At 41.5% G+C, this 20,068-nt stretch overlaps 3 protein-coding genes across 10 annotated transcripts; 2 read left to right on the top strand and 1 right to left on the bottom strand.

Annotated features, from left to right (window-relative positions):
• Positions 1 to 3,951: 3,951 nt before the first annotated feature.
• On the top strand, positions 3,952 to 6,040 carry LOC125772098 (uncharacterized). 2 transcript variants are annotated; one of them, XM_049443459.1, is made up of 4 exons: positions 3,952 to 4,062; positions 4,131 to 4,247; positions 4,347 to 4,695; positions 5,488 to 6,040. In XM_049443459.1, the coding sequence occupies exons 1-3, from the start codon at positions 3,997 to 3,999 to the stop codon at positions 4,647 to 4,649; spliced, it is 486 nt and encodes a 161-aa protein (XP_049299416.1). In that variant the 5' UTR covers positions 3,952 to 3,996; the 3' UTR covers positions 4,650 to 4,695; positions 5,488 to 6,040. The 2 variants fall into 2 exon arrangements, with proteins under 2 accessions (XP_049299416.1, XP_049299415.1); XM_049443458.1 differs by lacking the exon at positions 5,488 to 6,040 and adding an exon at positions 4,757 to 5,436.
• Positions 6,041 to 6,216: 176 nt separating this feature from the next.
• LOC125772095 (uncharacterized) lies at positions 6,217 to 9,928 on the top strand. Its single transcript, XM_049443453.1, has 5 exons — positions 6,217 to 6,846; positions 6,917 to 7,002; positions 7,489 to 7,596; positions 8,630 to 8,709; positions 8,794 to 9,928. The coding sequence occupies exons 1-5, from the start codon at positions 6,802 to 6,804 to the stop codon at positions 9,771 to 9,773; spliced, it is 1,299 nt and encodes a 432-aa protein (XP_049299410.1). The 5' UTR covers positions 6,217 to 6,801; the 3' UTR covers positions 9,774 to 9,928.
• LOC125772096 (keratin-associated protein 5-4-like) lies at positions 9,916 to 14,911 on the bottom strand. 7 transcript variants are annotated; one of them, XM_049443454.1, is made up of 6 exons: positions 14,675 to 14,911; positions 14,397 to 14,486; positions 11,216 to 11,326; positions 10,744 to 11,149; positions 10,454 to 10,677; positions 9,916 to 10,368 (listed from the first exon to the last, which is right to left on the bottom strand). In XM_049443454.1, exons 2-5 carry the CDS (start codon positions 14,448 to 14,450, stop codon positions 10,496 to 10,498), a joined length of 753 nt encoding a protein of 250 aa, XP_049299411.1. In that variant the 5' UTR covers positions 14,451 to 14,486; positions 14,675 to 14,911; the 3' UTR covers positions 9,916 to 10,368; positions 10,454 to 10,495. The 7 variants fall into 7 exon arrangements, 3 of the variants coding, with proteins under 3 accessions (XP_049299411.1, XP_049299412.1, XP_049299413.1); XM_049443455.1 differs by having other exon boundaries at positions 14,684 to 14,911; XM_049443456.1 differs by lacking the exon at positions 10,454 to 10,677 and having other exon boundaries at positions 14,675 to 14,910.
• Between the last annotated feature and the right edge of the window lie 5,157 nt (positions 14,912 to 20,068).

Below are 20,068 nucleotides of genomic sequence, written 5' to 3'. Positions count from 1 at the left end.
TAAAACCAGAATAAAAACTGTAAGAAAAAAAACGTAAAAATTGTTAAAGAAATTCGCTTTAAAAATAAATTTTTAGCTATTTGTTTGAACAACTTCTTTCTTTTGTTGTATCTTTTTTATGTTTCGAACTACAAATATTTCTATTTGTATTTCTTCTATATCATTTTTTATGGTTTACTTCTTGCCGCGCTAATAGCATTCAACAGTTTGTTCCGTTTTTTGTGTGAGTGTGTGTTTCGCTTCCTATATTTTGGTGCGTATTTATGCAAATTTATGCGCATACGTGTGCGCAAACGGAGAAGGCGACAGACTTTTTTTTCTCGTATTGCTCTGTATAAGAAACAAATGTGTGGGGCTCGAAATGTTAACCTAATAATTTTGCGGATTATCAGCGTTGAACAATATTTCTCTCTGTTTTTTTTTGTTGCTGCTATTAGAAAATGGCAGTAGGAGGAGTTTTGATAATGAAACCTTCTCTGATGTTATTAGTCTACCGAACATGAAATGCAACGATTAATGAATGTCATTTATTTAAATGATAATTTTAACGATTTGCCAAAAAAAAACAATTTACATCGCACCATTCTGGGACAGATTGATAGTGGAAGTTAGTGATTAAGATAGCCACCGGTAGTGTGTCTATTTCGCAAGCTCGCCAAGGTTTTCGGTATGATAAAGCTCATCGGATGGATTTAGATGTGTTTTTCCAAATCTATCGCAACGGAGGCGGAGGTTTTTTTTGCGTTAAGCGATAAATATCCACTTGATAAGCATCTTGTGATTAATGATACGAAGATGCTACACAACTTCATGTGTAAATAAATTCCACGATAAGATATAGTGTAGTTTTGCGACTCCATTCATAAGTCAATATGTCTATTTATAAACGAAATTTTTCAAGGGGGTTTTTCTACCGACTAGAATAATCATGTCACATTATTCAAATTTAAAAAACCGCTGACCACTAGCACAAATCCTGAATTGGGGGAGCATATCGCTCTGTAATCAGATCATCGTAGAGCGATCGAGGATACTTCGTTGGGGAATAATTTAAAGCTTCTTCTTCCATCACTTCGAATGAAGAATAGCGAACACCATGAAAAAATAGAACTAAGATAGAATATCTCGTCCCTGTATCGAGCGGTTTCATTTTATCGTGAAGCATTTTCCTATAGCTATTATTCCCGATACGAATTAATTCGTGGTTTGGTGGTTTATGGTTTTACCACATTTTGCAAACTTCCTTTGCGAGGGAGGAAAGCCTTTGCTGTTTTCTACCGACTGACCAGACAAGGATAGTAAAGGAAGAATATAAATTTGATTTTTACGTTCCATTCCATTTTGGAGCTAGAGCTCTAAAGCTTGTCCATAAAGCGCAAGAAATCGGGTCCACCGTGGAGGTAACTTAACGACTAATTTAATCTGTACCACGCTTGGAGAAGATTTTTATCACTTTCATGGGACGAAAAGGAGTGCAAATCAAATCAGCTCATCTCAGTTTTTGGGGGAATGTCCCACCGTTTCGTTCGTATGGGAAACTTCGGCGGTTTCGTTTGAATGTCCCAGATGGTACGAGGCGGTTGATGGGTAAGCTAAGCGATCCGATCAAAAGCTTCGGGACATGGAAACAGGCATAATATTTCCGTCACGTTTAATGAGTGGCGCTCAGGTTGAGCGTGTTGATAATTTAAAACGATTTGCCTACGAACCCACGTCCAGTAATGGGGTAGAACCGTTTTGGACCGTTTGCTGGACGGACTTAGTGAACGCAACTAAATAGGTGGGGGCATAAATTAAAATATAATTTAATGCGTTTCAGCCCATTTGACCAAGGGGGTATCGATGCGTACAGCAGCCTCGAAAACACCTCGAACCTATTAACTAATAGCTCGATTGTTTTCCATTTCCTATCGATTAGGGTCTCGTCTTTGCCGATAGGATCTTTGACGCCAACCCCGGGCTGATGTACTTGCGTGCTAGTGTACACATTGTACGCGTGTGTGTGGTTAAGGCTGAAACATTGCGTGCCAACAGTGACATCGTGTTCCGGTGACAATTGGTTTGCGGGAATGATCGCAGAAATTACGATACAAATCCCTTTGTTTATGACACTAACACCCTTGACTGTCTGGTCTCGTTGTACGCATTGCATTCTGTAGACAAAAAACCGGCTACAGACAAGATTTGCACCACAAGTGTCTCTTAACGTCGATAGCAGTAGCGTTTGCACTTGGGATTGAGGCTTTACAAGCAAAACAAGGAGAGGAAAATTAATAAAATTCCAATAACTTCATCAACTTCATTGGACGACAAACTACCTACCTACAAGCTTGTTCTCTTTTTGTGGATTAAGCTGAAGATCGTTTATTTGATCACTGCGCGACGTACGATTTGTTCTAATTTTCATCCGATCACGCATGACAATAAATGTGATGAAGTTGTTAACGTTATGAATGGTTTATTGGTGTACTTTCAGGGTCATGTACAGCTGGAAAGAGAAGTCGTGGGTGGCACCAGAAACCTTAGGGTTCTGAGTTGATACCATCATCTTCATCATCGTAGTTTATCCCCTAAACGTATGATCGACTGCACACGGGATGGATTATTAAATCATTATACCATACCCTCATTGCTCAGCCAAAAATCTTGTGGCCTTCTTTTTACCTCAAAAATTTGGGAACCGAAAAATCGTTCCCTCGCTTTGGTTGAAGGGTCATTGTCAACAAACTGTCGTGCGCACATAATGCCGCACCGCATTCTTTTACAACAAGACTTTGTTTGTATTTTCCCCTTATTTCCCGCCACCCGACACGTGGAGACATAATTTATGAGCATTGGCTTCTCCCGATCTGGGTTAGCCGGGATATGTTTGTATACGGAATTCGGTTAGCCCGGAAACGATGCGCATGCGGTTTTGTTTGTGTTTGTGATAGAACTCGGTTTGACCTGAGGCTGAGTGCGTGTTCCGCACGTGGGTGACAAATTGTGTGAGGATTAGGACGCCCATAATGTTGTTGCTGCCTGGAGCGTTTGTTTACCGAATTGCTGATGCACTGCAAATCACTTGCGTGATCATGACGAGGGATGCATTTTAAAAGAAAAACCGGGGGGAAGAAAACAACGAGACTTGTTTGCGGAATTTAGTTGAAAAGTTTAACGAAATAACAAAATGAGGGATTTATATAGGAGAAAGAATTATAACACACCCTAATAACGCTGTGTTAGCTTTTGTTATCTTGTGTTGAGCAAATTAAAATAAAATAAACGTTCGTTTGTATGCTACTGTCTTTTCCATGAGGATTTATTTTAAATATTTATGAATGACAAACATTTTAGTTTAAATATTTATGAATGATAAACAGTTTTGTAATTAAAGTTGAATTAATTTGTGCATTTGATTAAGCAATAAAATAAGCTTTTTTCTAAACATATGTTAGTTGAATATTTTACATAAAAAAGGCACATATGGGTACAAATGGGTGTGATAGGTACAGAAGAATAAAATAATTTGATAGTCCACAAAGTAACAGTTTTTTTTAAACTAGAACTTAAGTCACTACCAATTGCATTAATATGGAGAACAAAAGGTATTTTTTTAAATTTACTGTCAATCAAAATATCTAAAACTAACGAATTTTCCACATTTTTATCTGGGATGCTACACGTGAACAACCCTGCAAATAATCACCCCTTTTCCACCCCTTTTCCACCAAGAGCGACATCTTGCGGACGAAAACGCCAACTTCGTATAATAGTACTCCATTCTTCCAACAGATGTCGTCACGTCGTTCGTTCAAATTTATTTTAAATTGATCTTTTATTAGCGTACTTTAATAATTTTGGTGTTTACTTTAATCCCAAAATTGATGATTTTTTTAACCAATTTAAATAATTTATTATCATTTCTATATTTAAAATATTTCATACAAGACTCTCTAATATATTTGATAAACAATTCGAAACTATCAAAGCAGGCATGTTAAGCATTTTACAATCATGGCGACCTTGTTGAAAATTACTCGCTCCGTGCATTTTTATCGTAAATTCCACTGTAAAATTGAGGTAATTTTAAACCGAATAAGCAAATTTTAAAGGTAACTAGTAAATCAATAAAAATTGTTTCCATTTAGGATACCTACCCACTGGATGCGTCCATCCGAAACAAACCCAAAGTAAGCAAACCGGCCGACTACGAAATGATGCCCGGAATGTCGCCGAAAGTATTCCGTGAGACGGAATACGATAATGTAAGTAGAAGGGGCGGAAAATGGGGAGAAGAAAGAAAAGAATGAAAGCTAAAGTGCTAGAAAAAAAAAAGATTTAAAAAAAAACTTTCCATTTTCCAGCAACTAGGACCAATTCCGGTATTGGGGAACGAGGCGAAGAACTTTACCTACAAGAATCCGGAATATTTCTCGTACCACAATTATTCGTTTTACGACATCGGCCGTGCGATAGGGTGTGCCTATCGGGAACAACCGAGTGCACTACCGAAACGCAGCAAACGGTTCCGGGCGCCTTGGCAGCATGAGGAACACATTCAGTACGATGCAGCAATTCCGGTGACGCTAAGTTGCTTGCACTGTGAGGTGGAGAAAGAATTGGACGAAAGGGTGGTACAAAGTACGGAACAAAATTCAAAATGTTGAACAACATGCAAACGAAAAAGTTCACACAACGATCAGCAACCAAGAGGTAAATGTAAATTGCATTCAATTTGTGGTTCATTAATCAATCAAATTAATATGTTACACAGGTGGACAGCTGGTAGGATAAAGATACGAGAGAAGCTAATTACCTATTTTGAACAAGGTTGGCAGCGGTCAGCAATGGAATTGGCGCACTTGTTGGTCTATTGTCTATTTCCATCCAAATTAGACGTGTGACACCATTTTTATCTTCAACACGACAAGGTTGTGGGAATAGTTGACCACAACTGGTAACAAGACCCAAGCTTTGTCCTCGTACTCTTGAACCCCACGAACAAGATCATATGGAATATGTTTCTTACTCTAAAAATTTGCATGTTACTTTTCTAGCTGGAAACGGCCATTTTTCGGCACCAAGATAAATATCATTTGTGGTGCTAAAACTCGTACCACCCCTGCTTAAGCGACGTTACTAGCAATTAGCCACTCTGTTTATTGAGGTTGGAGGGCGAAAAAACGGAAAAAAACAAATGTTGAATAGGGAATTTTTGGTTTTTCTTTATGGAAACAAAACGTCCGATTCATAACGTCTCGTGTACGAGTGCCAAGATACAATTGAGCCATGACTCAATTGTCATACTTTATGGATCTGGAAAGACAATTCGGCAGATAGCTTGTGTTAGTGTTGCAACCATACATATTTTTTAAACAAAAATTGTATAATTTATTTTCGCCTCAATTTGCGCTTAATATTTTATTTAATAAACACTTAGCATAATGCATTAAATGGCAACCTGGAAATGCATTTTCTCACACTTTTCACTATCGTTTGTTGCAGCATATCTGGAACGAATACCGAATACACACCGGCACCGGCACCTACCGCACGGACGAAAGACCTCAACAATGACCTCTTTCGCTGCGACTGATAAGAACCACTTCATTGTACTCCCTCGCAAAGAAAGGGGGGAAAACGTTGTCACATAGCTGTGCAGCGCTGTCACCAAAGATGAATTTCTCGAGTGACGGATCGTGTTAAACAAAACCATCAAAACGGTTAGGGCATTAAATAAGTAAACACAATAAAACATTGCTTTTTGGTGGTGTGCCGGAATGTGCGTACAGTGTCGTACGGCTCTGTGTTCATTCATCGTTTTCGCTGCACCCGTTACGCCCGAATGCAGATCCAACCAACGCCCTCTTTAATGGAGGGCGAGGGTGAGTGTGAGATAAAATGTGTATGCATGTTTAGGAACTATTTTAATAGCCGTAACAAAACTATGCCCCATGTGTATCTTAGAGAGGAGCATTGTCTTTGAAGGTGTGCACAGCAAAACGCACACAATTCGAAGACGGTTTCGCTAGTTGTAGTGTGTATTTGTCCATTTGTTCGACTAGCGTGAGTGATCGACTACGGGTAGGGTCCACTAAGTTAAAGTAATCTACACACACACACGCATGCATTGTTTAGTACAGTATTTGGCTCACAATCATTCAGGTGGGGACGAGTTCGGTTGGGTGGGAAAAAGCATCACCCACTCGCATCGGAAAAGCCATTCGACGGTAGGCTTTCGAACGGGACAGTCGGGTACAGTGAGCAACTAGTATCGTCTAATTGAGAAATCGCACTTTTCCGGTCCGTTTGGTTGTTTGGTGAATAAATTTTAATCCGTTATCATACAAAACAAAAAAAAAACAAAAACATTCCCCTTCTAAACTGCATCTCGTTCAATCATGCCTAATCTGACAGCTTTTGGAGAGTAATTTAAACGATGCGTGAGACGGCGAACATGTTCACGAGAAATTCGATTAGGACCTGCTAGTGGAATGAAAGAAGGTTTAAAGCTTAAGTGTGTGCAAAAAAAACAGCAAGGTGCAGAAAGGTGTGGCATTCCATCTTGACGGGTGGGGTGGAGTGTAGGGAAACATAATGTTGAGTGTTGGAAAGTGTTGTAGCTGGTCGGGCGATGAATTGGGATGAAACAATGAGCAATGCAGCAACATGTGCAATTGGGTGAACAGACGATAACGACGCAACGAAAAAAAAGGATAAACCAGTAAAAGATTTCGAAGAAGTGACATAACAAAAATAAGAAGAAGATTAAAAGTAATTAAAGTGTTGGTGGAAAAGTTGTTCCCATTTGTTAAGAATATGGTGAAACCGGCGGCAAGAATAGTGATAAAGTTTCTAGAATTAGTAAGTCCCTATTTGAGCAATGAAGTTTTGTACCGATGGCTTCATTTTCCCTTTCTCATTCTCACCGCAGTTAGGTTGTGTGGCGTGTGTGATTACGAAGATTATAACCGACCATGAGTCACGGCGTGTGTTTGTGAGAAACCAGAAGCTATCGCGGTAAGTGTCTACCCACCGCAAAGGCATATGTGTTCTTTTCACTATCTGACGAGTGACAATAAGTGATGTAGTTTAGTGTAATTTGCATATTTTAAACGTTTGCAAAAAGAGGAGCAAAATTGAACCCGATCACTATTAGTCAGATGAGTGTACTCTTGCTAATTTCCTCAAGGACACTTTGGGCTAATCTTCATTGTGTTGTTTTGATAGAATAAATAGAAAAGAATTGTCAAACATAATGCTTTCAAGAAATTGAGTACTAAAATAGTTATTGTACTGATAAAGACTTGATTAAATTGTTTATGAAATATTAAAGATCTCTAAAGTAATTAAGTTACACAAAAAACTAAACAATATGTAAAATCAAAATATTTTTGAATGCTTTTTGAAGTGTACTAACTGAACCTTTACCCATAAATTTATCTTCGCAAGATTATTTCTATTACTATTATAAAATTTATGAAATAATTTTCTGTCTATTTTCAGAGAATGGAGTTTGATACACAACATAACCTGGAGCAGTGGAGGAAATGCATTTACAAACATCGTCTACGGGGGATACACGATAGTCATCGCACTAATGCTAATTACAAGGTCAGACAGGAGCTATGATGCCTAGAAGTCACGGCGTAACGGAAACCCTTAGGGGAACTTCGGAAGTGTTTAAAGCTTATTGCCATTTTGTTGCCATGGTTTGTTTTTTTCTTTCCAAAGGCATCGCGTTGTTGTTATTGTCCCCAAGGTTTGTCCTCTTGGGCTGTACGAGACTTGGGAGACTTTGGTTCGACAACGCACCGGCGGAAAACAATTACCGATACACAGACGGAACTCATGCAGAACATGTGGGAAATTATGGGCGATGAGAGTGGAATGCCGTTAGTAGCATTCGCCATACATGCAGTTGGTGCTGCTGCTCAAACGTTGGCAGTTGAAAGAGGAAACAGTGTTGTCCACAGATCTTAGTAGTAATGGGCCAGAGCCCCAACGAACTTTAAAATTCTCATAATAACATGTGTCGGTTGAGAAAACCATCTCCACATCTCACGAGTTGCAAACATTCTATTTTTTGCCATACTGGAGCTACAACAACGAACAGGCTTTGTCTTTGGCTGATAGTTCTAAGCACTTCGGGTGACCTTCATCTTTTGCGCATGCGTGGCGTTAGATTTTCCCTGGTTTTTTTGCACGTACATCACATTCGCTCGTACACCATTATTCTTCTCCAACCCGTAACCGGTACAAGCTTGGTTGACTTTTCATTACCATGCACACTGCCACTGGTGTGGTGACATTTTTACCCCAACGCTAGGTCAGAGTTCCGACGCAAGTACTGAGCACTGAGGTACTCCACTGTCTTCCGTCAAAGAAGTTGCCATTGAAGTGCAGCGGCTTTGCGCAAGACTTTTGAAGGCGGCGACAACAACGGCGATGCTGGAGGTTGGAGTAATTTTAGCATAATTCACATGTTCCCGCACTTGAACAATGGTTTATCTGTGTGTTGCGACGAATGTGATATCGCACATACCGGGCGCACGTTTCAAGAGTGCGTCATGTCCAGCCATTTGCAGGAATTGGTCTAACAAACCCAAATGTATATACATAACATTTGAACGTAATCTCTTTTCAGATGCGTCGATGCCAAATCACGTCCGACCTTGTTTGAGAAGATTGTACTATCGCTGGGGACACTATTGTTTTTCGCGGCAGGTAAGTGGACGTAACAGTTGCAGTTGATGAAGTAAAAGCATTCAAAACAATGGTTTTTTTTCTCTAAACACAACCCACACACAGGAGGACTGGTGTTTGCGTCGATAGATCAAGTACATCCAGATCTACACGATAATGCCATCATACTGGGATGTTTGTCGTTTGCCGTGGCGATCCTGTTCGTTATCGATCTGGCCGATCCGCTAGCGCGCATGACCGCGCACATGACGCAAACCGACACATCAACGCTCACCGCGACCGATACACCCGATAGGGCAATTGTGAAAAAAGATGTCGCCACCGATACTGAACCGACGGTATTTGTCGTTTCCAAGGGGAAGGATTCCAACGGTCACCTGCATCAGCCGCACCATCAACATCAAGATCATCACCACCATGAATATCCCGATTCACCGCTCAATCGAAGCGAAGAATCAATCGTAGAACGTAAGGTGTATCCTTCCGCACAAGTGCCAGTGTTTGCACACGTGCGCGCACCGGAAGAAAGCAGACGGATTGCGGGGAAAGAAATTAAATACCTACCGCGGCAAGATTTTCGCGATAGACGAAATTATCGCGATGCTGGACCGGCGAGTTATGCGACAAATCGCCCCGCAACGAATCAACTTAATGGCCATCAGACAAGGCACCAGCATGCGAACGTTCCGCCCGGGAGTTACCACGATAATGATTCGTTCGTCGAAGATATTCAACCGTCGCGCAGAAGCACCTACGTACCTGCCGACAAGTTTGACCAGGAAGCGATGCAGATGAGTAGCGTACCGAACCACCATCGGATGAGACCGCCACCACCGGCAAAGCCTTTAAATATAATACGAACACACTTTGGCTCGAATCACAGCTCGCCGACCGAATCGCACCACAGTGCAGAATGTAGATGCTCACAGCGTAGTACCAGCACGCGAAAATTGGAAGATTCTGGCCGGGATGAGTTTGACTCTCCACCCATACGGCCCGGGTTTGTGGCTAATGCGGCCAAAAAGTGGGATGATCGGGCACGCAGCAAAAGTCAACCGATCGTCGGGTTGAACACTATGGTTTAAAACATTCGAAACTACTCTTTTCAATCCATTCTTATTGTTAAGACGTTTTACATTTGTAGGAAACACGAACAAACTGGTGCGTCTATTTCGTATGTTGGAAATAAAAAAACACACATAATAAAGAAAGGAAAAAATGATATGATTTCCGAATTGAATATACGCTTTTTATTTGATTGAAACTTCTAACTGTGCCGGATAGCGTTGTTCTTTCATAGTTCGATTAAGTTGATGGATCTGAATGCAACTACAACTGCTATCGATGCTGCTTCTAGCTCTTCTATGTGAAGCTTGCTAATGATGTGCTAGCTGGCTGCCTATAACGCGTTATAAAATTTCTAACAACACAACATTACATGCAAAACGGGAAACGTAGATTAACAAGAAATTTTTCTCGAACGGAGTAGTGGGTCACTGATCCGAGGGAAGGATACGGGCGTGCCTTGGTAACGATGTTGCTAAGACTAGGTCTGGTTGGTTGGCACGCTACGAAAAGGTTGGCAGGAAATACGGGGATTGTGTTTAACACGTAAAAGCAGCAAATTCTATCGTTTCTAGCACGGTCCACAGGGTACGCAGGCGTCACTGCAAGGATCACCTGTAATCGAACAATTGAGAGATTATTAGTTTTAATTCCTCAAAGGAGACATGTTTTGCAAAATAGTATGTTCGATTGATCTCACCATTAGTAAAAGAGAGGGAATTCAACGAATTCACGTTCAAATTCATCTACATCGGTAACAAAACCGTTCCACATTATAGCAGTGAGCCTTGCAAGGCGCTGAGTAACGACAAGGTGCCGGTGCACGACAGATCTTATACGATGGCGGGCAGTACCAATTGGTTTTGGCCATCTTTGGTCTTGGTGTTGGTTGTCGTACCGCCGACCGGATGCGCTTCAGCGGATCTAATGTGCGATGAAGGTGAATCAATCGAACAAACCACTGAGTAGGTGAGCAGTTTGGCTACTTACAGTACGGAACGCTACAGCTGGGATCACACACTGGTGGATAACTCGGATCGCAAACTGGTGGACAACACGGATCGCAAACAGGTCCACATACCGGTGGGCAGCATGGATCGCAAGGTCCGCAAGGTCCACAAGGTCCGCATGGTCCACAAGGTCCACATGGTCCACAAGGCACGCATGGTCCACAAGGTCCACATGGACCGCAAGGACCACACGGTCCGCAACAAGGATCACAGCAAGTAGGATCGATTGGGCAAGGATTGCATCCGCCACCCCCAATCGGAAGACAGCACTTCGGTGATGGACGAACCGGATTACTCTTCTTACCCATCGTCACAAAACGATAGCGTCGGGCCCATTGCGAAGGACAGCAAGAAGCTTCCGGTTTGGTGAGACAGCATGGTTTTGCCTAGAATTAGAATACAGTTCGTTAGCTATCTGAATCAATTAGATAATGTTGAAGTATTTCACCTACCTGACATTCAGAACGCGGACAGTCATGCTGTAAACCGTTGCGCTTCAGGCACTCGCAGTTTGAGATCAGAATGCCACCTCGAAGTTCGCGACTCTTGCATGGTTTAGGTGACTGAAAGCGGGTAAAAGGTAAGAATATCTATTAATGCACTGAACAATTGTAAAATCTCTACATGAGACGATGAGTAGGCAAGACACAAAGAGTGGAATGGCGTTCACGTTCGATTCAAACAATTCCTTACGTTTGGAACTGGAACATTTACACGGCAAGCGCGGTCATACCACCATTCGTACACCTTTGTATACTTACCCATCAACGGATTTGCAAGAGCCAGAAGCTTTCCCTTTCTCCTGTTCGCTTCCTAGCACCGTTTGGGAGCACAGATTGGCCCAACACTTGGTGGACAGCAGCCATTTTTGTAGAACGTAGTACCAGCCGGCACACAGCAGTACTCCCGAGCCGGTGGCACCTGCACAACTTGCGGCTTCGGCTGACAGACTAGCGTCGTGCAGATCTCTTTCGGTTCTACGACGACACGCGGCGTACAGACCACCTTCGGGTCCGGTACAATGCGCTTGTAGTAGATTATTTTCGGCTCTGGTATGGTACGCCGCTTGTAGATAATGCACGGCTCGCAGATGGTTTTGGGCTGGTAAATAAGCTTCGGTTCGACGATTGCTCGTGTTTGCGGTACAACGTGCTTGTCAATTACGGTACGCGAACAGTTGATCACCTTCTTTTGTGCGACTAGCCGAGGCGGTTGCTGCACCGTAATGAACCGTGGTCCACAACGTTGGGGAGGACAGATAGTGGGACACTGCGGCATGCAGTTCAGGTCGTGGGCGGTGCGACATGATGGCTCACAAGGATCACATGGTCCACATGGTCCACATGGTCCACATGGTCCACATGGTCCGCATGGTCCACATGGTCCGCATGGTCCGCATGGTCCGCAAGGTCCGCAAGGTCCACATGGACCACATGGTCCGCAAGGTCCATACGGATCACATGGTCCGCAAGGTCCACATGGTCCACATGGTCCACAAGGATCACAAGGACCGCAAGGTCCACACGGTCCGCATGGATTCTGTTTTCAAAAGCAAGCAATCAAGCAGGCAATGGGAATGTGCAAGAAAGAACAAAACAATGATGCAGATATGTAATAACCGAAAATAGCTACTTATGAGGGGGATACTAAGAAAAAAGTTGAATTGCATACCCCACCGCTTCCCCACTCCTCTCATGCATCGTGGGACGAAGGATTTTAAAACATTCTCCGCTGGCAACGATCGTACATTTCTTCATACCGAATATCCGGAATATTCGGTTCCTTCCGACGCAGATTCCATGTGTAGTGAACCGTATCGGTACTGTCGAACACAATCAATGGACGCTTCCACCAACACAGATAGGAGGGGGAACGGGGAGTCGCCTGTCGAACGGAAATAGTATGGGTGTGTTTTTTTTGTTAAAGGATTCACTATTCTGTTCCCATGAAAAACGAATGAATGACACGCAACTGTCAGGATAACACTATACGTAGGAGGGGAGTTGTTGCCTTTACTGCAGCGTGTGTAGAATACACCCTATACATATTGTTTCTCGGGTGCCCTATATATCGATTTGGTGAGTAAATCAACTATGGTTATGTTGAGACAGAGACCTAACGCAACTAAGAAAACCTAAACCTTGGGAGAAATACCTTTCTCGTCCGTACTCTAGCATCTGATTTATCTGCATGACGAATACATGAAGTTTTCACTGTTGAAAACATGCTTCACAGACATCAGATTCTACAATTTGGATCACAGTTATGAGCTTAAACAAATCTTGGATTTGAGTGTATAAAATCTAATCTCGCTGTTAACAAGTAACCTAGATGCCGGTCTAACTTACTGTACCTTGGAATGGGGTTCGTACAACTGTTTGCGGTACAACTGATCGTCACTAGTAGGGAAAAATGTTTGATCTATACATTACAGGTGCTCCGCGAGGTGTGTATCGTACATGGTGAAACCACACAATACTCTACACACTTCCTTTTCAGATTGATTTACAACAAACTATTTCCTATCGTTCGTGTGTGCCATAGGGAAGCTACAATTTCTCCAACAAAAACAGATAGCACACATAGCAACTTTTCTCCCAGTTCGAAAGCATTCTTGAACTTATACGTCATTCCTTGAAAATCAAAAACCTAGATATATCCATGGCCTACTACACTACACGCTGTGGTGCGAAAGTTTTCTTCGTTGGAGGACAAATCCCCAAACCCCCTAGCATAGCTCCTGATAGGGACACCCAATGCTAACCTCTCACTATTTAAAGGTATACACACTAACTTTTACTCCTCTTTCTCTCTTCCGGACAGTAGTGTAAGTTCTCCCTACCATCCGAAAATGTGAATGGCCTTCCATTGGTTGCCATTGTTTTCTCGCTCATCATCGAAATAACGAGGATTCACAGGGAGAAAAAAATGACAGAATTCGTCAGCCGTGCAATGGGTGGAGGGCTCCAAACGGCATTGATCCAAATTCAAATACTATTTCAACACTGTTGTTTGCCTTGTACTGGGCGCCAAGTTTGTGCTCGCAAAATAGTATTGATTGGTAACACACGTAACTCACACAAACATTGATGGTTAAAACACTCGCTGCTTGCTGCTTCAGTAAAGGTTAGGTTAGGATATAATGTCCTAATCTAGGCGCGGGATACTATTAATTTAGTTCCATAAACCCTGGCAGCATTACACCGTTTAGCTTGCCGAGAACTACGGATGGTAGACGAACGCGTCTACGACCGAGTCTCGTTTGCTTTCTAGCCTCGGATACGATCGAATGTCTGATGGCGTCGACTGAGGAAGGCCACGGAATTCTAACACACCATGGGAAAAGTGAAAGAGTAGTATACTACGCGCGATATTCTTCGTGACATTGCGCAGTTCTAGCGGTTTGAAGTTATGCAGGAAAGATATCTCAAAGGGTACTATGATCATCACGAAATTAAGAAGATAAAACTGTGCAAGCATGAAAGCGACCGTGGAAGGGATGGACGCGAGTAAGCCATAACGCCCTTAATAATGATGACGCAGACAAAGGTAACAGAAATGATAACGGTGCTTGGTGCAACAGGACAGGGTACAGCGGTCACATTTGTGACAGGAGGAACAATGGTGTCTTACGCAAGGATAGCAGGAGTAGCAGGGATCGCAGGGACCACAGCACGGATCGCACATTTTCGTTTCTGGTAGATTAACTCTTCGATAAACTCACTGTAAGGGATGAAGTTGAAAAGATGCTGGATCAGTCCCGGAATCGTGACACACAGTTGCACTAATTACTGGAAAGTAACCAGCAAAGCTATAGATCCAACCACAAAACTAGGTCAAGGATGAATTAGGGTAGTGGAAGAGCACCAAGGATGGGAAGCGAGCACGACGATATTCCCTGGAATACGTACAAAACTCACGGCGTAGTTAGATGTGTGGACAGCTATTCGTAGCTCGGTTTCAGATAGCTTCAGATTCTGATCAAATCCGGATGGCTTCAGTGGTTTTTCTAGTGGTAAAAATTCTAGCAAAATATAAAGGCTTTTCTGGTTTTTCAAACACTGCGAAATTTCGAAACTTTTTTTTTTACTTTAATTTTCTTCCTCCTATAACTTCTCCGTTCGAAAGTAAAACTTGGAATAATGAAATTCGTACGAGCTGCTCGTTAATATACTGTTATTTTCGTTACTATGGCTACTTCGTTCATTTGGAGGGCTACGTGAACTAAGCTCAACGTTTGTGTTGAAGCATCACTTCAATGTAACGTCTGTGTGTGTTTTGTTCATGTTTTTTCTTTGCACAGTGTTAATGTACAAAAATGTTTTAAAATTTGTATGTTTATATAGAATTTTGGAAAAAAATAAAAATATATTTTAAGCTTTAACAGAACTAAAAATATATATATATAAAACGAAAAAAAAAATACAACTTTTGAAAACGCTTCAATAAACGAGAAATACTTTCAATGTATTTGTCTGTATAGCTTTCAAATTTTGACAGTGGTAGAATGTTTTTTGACAATGATTAAATTATTAATTTGACAATACGGCTAAATGCCGTAATAATTAAGCATAAAATAAATTATTAACTTAAATTTAAATAAAATTTTTGAATAGTGACTGTTTACCGTGTTAAATTCTACTCTGTGAAATATCCGAAATCGAAATGAATTATTCCATATTTTAATCATTGGGTTTGCTTCATTCCTTTTCTTTTGCTGCCGAAAAATAAATGAAATTTATTCAATTTAAACAATTGGAAATGAAAATGGAAAATTATCCTGTGAAAAACAATCAACGATTTCCATTTCCAAAGTTCTTCCATCCATCGACAGCGCCATCTAGCATTGGAAAGTTGCTTTTATAAAAAAGCGATGAATAGCAGCGCCATCTAGTGTACGGAAGGAGATTTAATTCGATGAAATATGTAATGATTCCAGATGTAAGTACAGTCGTGCTAGTCTTTTTCTAAAGCATGTAACGTTACATCACACGTGTTTTTTTTTACATTTAGTACAATATAATGTAAATTTAATGCTTTTAACACTTGCCTTTAGAAAACAATCAGTTGAGTGGATAGATCGAAGTGGATGAACGGAAATAATCGAACAAGACTTGTTCGTAAAAATGATAATAATTGTATTTTACTTCCTAGAATCCTTGTAGGATTTTGTCATCCAATCCAAAGCGCCCTTTATTATAGTGAAAAAGCAACCAATGATACAACGATCAATATCTGTAATAGATAAATGAAACCAAATTGAATTTTACTGACAATTATATCATAAAAGGCATTACGCCATCCAGCCGTAAGCAGCTGGCTTAGTAAAACAAATAAACCACCCAACACAATGGAATGCTAAACTCTTCAGGAATGCTAATTCATTTTCGAGTGTAACTGCTTTTACAGAAGACCATCACAAATATAACAAATGATAATCGTACGATAGTTTTACAAACAATAGTCAACACATCGTGCTTGTAATCTTCGTTGTAAAGTGCCGCTGATAGTATCACCATTCCTGTGAGCTTCTGTTTAGGTGCGGAAAATATGAATAGCATAGAAAATATGAATAGTCCGCTTAACACTTTTTCTGTTGCCTTATTTATCATTCTTGTTTTATTTTCTTCTCCAACTGTCTCCATTATCATTTGTTGTGGAGAGGAACAAATTAAATAAATAATGCATCAAATTGTTTATCCCGAAGGTATGTGTTACCGGACACATACACGTCGCTCTTTGAACCATATTTTCAACCAAACGCGATTACTTCATCTTGGCAACATTTCCCAGCAATGCTCCAGTTCCCTTTGGCACATTGGTGCGAGTGTTTCTCCTCCCGTTCATCTTATCATACTAATTTACAAACTTAACTCATTCTGCATTTGCATGTTTTCAATGCACCACCATGAAATGCTTAAAGTTGCTTCCCTTTTGCTACCACAGCTTGATAGTTACGGACCAGTTTTCTAAGCGCTCGCTCGAGTTTGTGGGTCGCTGAGCTTCTGTGTATTGTTCACGTTTCCCTACGCGAAACGGAGGCACACTCTCTGACCCAAGGGGGAATGCATATACAGTTGCGTAAAATGGTAACAAATCCAACCCCCAATTGTCACGGCTCGCAATGGCAATTGTTGTGAAATGGGAATAAAACGGAAAATCCTTAACAAGATGGTTCCCGCGTTTCGCTTACATCAAGGGCATAGAAAAACCAAAACATCTGAAAAGGGATACAGTGGATTTTTGGAACTCATTAAAAGGTAACAAACGGGTAGGATGCTAATTTTTTGTAACCTATTATGACATCATTGCCACGGGTTTTTTTAGTTTTTAGTGCGGTTGATGCTGCAATACCGAATTATGTCCATGTGGTCCATGATGGTATAACATTACTCTTACTTGTTAGGTTAAAAAAAAATTTGCTCGATTTAACTATAAAATAATAATATTTTAAACATTACATATCATTACTCAAACGTTGCCCTGCATTTGGAATGAATCGTGCTTGTTCGATCGACATTTTAAGAATGCACGGAAGCGTACTATCTTTTTTAAATAGTCCTAATCGTTTACTTGTTTTACGTGTTTGATGTAAATATTAAATAGTAGATATGTTACAAAATGAATTATTGAAAAGGGGTTTTTTCTGTCCATACAGCTACCAACTAAAATGGGATGGACCGATAAACCACCTCGTCGTCTTACGTTCACTCATTGTGTGCGGTAGATCCGCCAGGAGGCATCTTTGATATCGGTGTTACGTTAAATACACTTTTATGCATACACAGAGCCCCATCTCATTAGCAAATATTTCACCTTGCGTATCCCGGTTCGGGTAAACGGCATACCCAAAACGATCCCACAGGGAGGTAAAAAAAAACCTCCCCACTTTACGGAAGGGCACACAAGCTGTACGGTAGCACCAAACAAACCCGACACCAGTGAGGTGAACCGGCCGAACAAAGAAAATATGGTAACTAACAACCTTTCCTTTCCAGTTAGCGCATCTTAATGGCACTCGGAGACACGTTGTCTCGCGGTATTTCACTCATGCAGCAGCAGCTCCGTACGGGAAAAGAACTATGTCAATTAATTAGCAAACCACGGGGAATAATTAATGATTGAAGGGAGCCACAATCGGGGGAGGCGAGGGAATGTGTAACGTAATGTAAGGGTTTCCCCTTAGTTCATCATTTTGTGATAGTGGTGCCGTTTGACTTTTGTCTTTCGTCGGTGAAAGAAGCTGTGTGCCGGTGGACTGGGGCGTGAAGGGATTTTCCGAAGAGGAGAGGTTTTCGTACTTATATCTCTTCATTTGTTTTGCACCGTTATTATGATTGCCTTCCTGTTTCGTGGCTGTTTTGGTTTTTTGTTTCCGAGCTTCCGAGCTGTTCACCTCACACCGTAGATGCACCACTACGGGTACTTTGTTTTATCGGTATGCTCTCCACAGTTCGCGATATGTGTTTGGACGTGTTTTCGTTTCGTTTGCTGTTTGTTTCAGCGGCCACTCACTCCCTCAGCATGTATCAGCAATGTTATCCGCGCGCATAACGTTATGTTTTGTCTGGTCCGAGAGAGTTTCCTCGCGCTATGCTATCGTCTTTCTCACCTGCTTCATGCGCTGCCGGCATCCAAAAGTTACCAGCTCACATACACACACACACACACGTGTTTCGTTGTTGTTAGCTTTTATGTTACAACGGTATGAATCTGGTAAGGAAAGAGGCGAACAACAAATGGATAAAAATCGGATGATTAGATATGTGATTGGTGCGGAATTCGTACCGTGTGTTTGTGTAGTTGTTTCGCAGCCGATAATCGGTGCATTTTGTATGCTACTAAACTATGCGCCAATGCTGCAGGATGCAGTATTTGTTTTACACACTTTATGTAATATGTTTGCAATGAGCAATTGGAAGTTAAAATAGTTGTACAGTTATAGAATTACAAAACAATTTAAATGGAAGCTGGTTTGTTTAAGTAAAACTTGAACCTTTAATTTAATAAATGTATTGTTTTGAAATAATATTAACTTAGTTATTGGCAAATAAAACTTAACAGACAATTAATTGCAACAAAAAAACAAACAAACCATGCATAACTCTTCATCGCTTTCATTAATTGTTCGATGTTTAGTTTGTATGTGATTTTCTTCTGTTCATGTTCATTTTTGGTGTTTTTGTTTGAAACAATTTCTCGATTGTGTTTTCGCACATGTTTTCGCAACATGCTTCCTGCACCAATTAATATGCACCATCAACCAGCCAGGTGGGGGTTTGATTGAACGATTGAACTTACTTCCTCTTGTTGCACTTTCGCACCTTTACATTTCACATTTCTTATAGTGTGTTTTGTTTTCCTTGCCGCCTGTCGGAACCTGCGACCTGGAAATTTTTGAACCAGCACAGCAGCAAGTTGCCAGGCATAACCCTTGCGTGCTAGCACAATCAGACCGGGTGTTGGCCGGTTGGCCGACAGCGAGAGTGCATCCAATAGCATTACTCAATCGCCTTTTGTTTAATTGCGGTACTCTCGGTACTCTAAAATCGCCCAGTGCCGGCCGGTCGCGTTTAGACATGCTGACGAACTGGAGCTTCATCGAGTTCGAGACGGTGCGCACGAATGTGCTACCCGTACGACGGTTTTTAATCGAGTCCACCAACAAGGAAATGATGCAACATTGATGAAGTGTCTCGACCGCGGAACCACGGGTGACCCAGTGGCCCCACTGGGGGAAAAAACTGTAGCTGGTGCAGACGATCCGGGCAACGGTGAGCGGCTCATTGCGGGCCGAAATGGTATCAAATGCGCGTAACGGGCCCGAAACATTCAAAAAAAACCGCAGCGCGTCGTGTTTCACGCGTAACGTGGCCGGTGTTCGATCGCGTGCAGCTCCCCGATACAAAATTGCCACCAGTTGCCGAAGATGCGTGTGATGCTGCAGGAAATGGTAGGAGACGGCGATGATGATTGTGGAACAGATTAGATTATGAGTCGTCTAAAATTGCCCGGCTTGAACCGATTACTTAGGTCAAGCGAGCGGGGTACGGCAAGTGAGATGCGCAAAATTAGTCTTACCGCATATGAGATCAACTACAGTATGGAGGGAATATTCGAGACGAAATGATTTTGTACAGAAAATATTGTTTTTACGCGCAATAAATCCGATAAGTTATTACAGAAATTAGTGTTTGTTAACTTTTCACTGAGAATGACAGATGTCAGCGCCAATCGTAGTGTCATTCTGTTTAATGTGCTGATTATTTTCACCGGGTACAATACAATTTCAGTACAACAGTTCA

The sequence above is a fragment of the Anopheles funestus genome, chromosome 3RL, assembly GCF_943734845.2.
Source record: "Anopheles funestus chromosome 3RL, idAnoFuneDA-416_04, whole genome shotgun sequence".
Classification (NCBI taxonomy): Eukaryota; Metazoa; Arthropoda; class Insecta; order Diptera; family Culicidae; genus Anopheles; species Anopheles funestus.
This window is presented reverse-complemented; position numbering and strand designations above follow the sequence as displayed.

Bases quoted from the DNA above. Each gene is read 5' to 3' on its own strand.
- LOC125772098 (XM_049443459.1), top strand. From the start codon at position 3,997: ATGGCGACCTTGTTGAAAATTACTCGCTCCGTGCATTTTTATCGTAAA. The intron at 4,063-4,130 runs GTAATTTTAAAC...GTTTCCATTTAG, and splicing joins AATTCCACTGTAAAATTGAG to GATACCTACCCACTGGATGC. The intron at 4,248-4,346 runs GTAAGTAGAAGG...TCCATTTTCCAG, and splicing joins GTGAGACGGAATACGATAAT to CAACTAGGACCAATTCCGGT.
- LOC125772095 (XM_049443453.1), top strand. From the start codon at position 6,802: ATGGTGAAACCGGCGGCAAGAATAGTGATAAAGTTTCTAGAATTA. The intron at 7,003-7,488 runs GTAAGTGTCTAC...GTCTATTTTCAG, and splicing joins AGAAACCAGAAGCTATCGCG to AGAATGGAGTTTGATACACA. The intron at 8,710-8,793 runs GTAAGTGGACGT...ACCCACACACAG, and splicing joins ACTATTGTTTTTCGCGGCAG to GAGGACTGGTGTTTGCGTCG.
- LOC125772096 (XM_049443454.1), bottom strand. From the start codon at position 14,450: ATGTGCGATCCGTGCTGTGGTCCCTGCGATCCCTGCTACTCCTGCTAT. The intron at 11,150-11,215 runs GTAGGTGAAATA...TTCTAATTCTAG, and splicing joins GTCCGCGTTCTGAATGTCAG to GCAAAACCATGCTGTCTCAC. The intron at 10,678-10,743 runs GTAAGTAGCCAA...ATCGCACATTAG, and splicing joins CAGCTGTAGCGTTCCGTACT to ATCCGCTGAAGCGCATCCGG.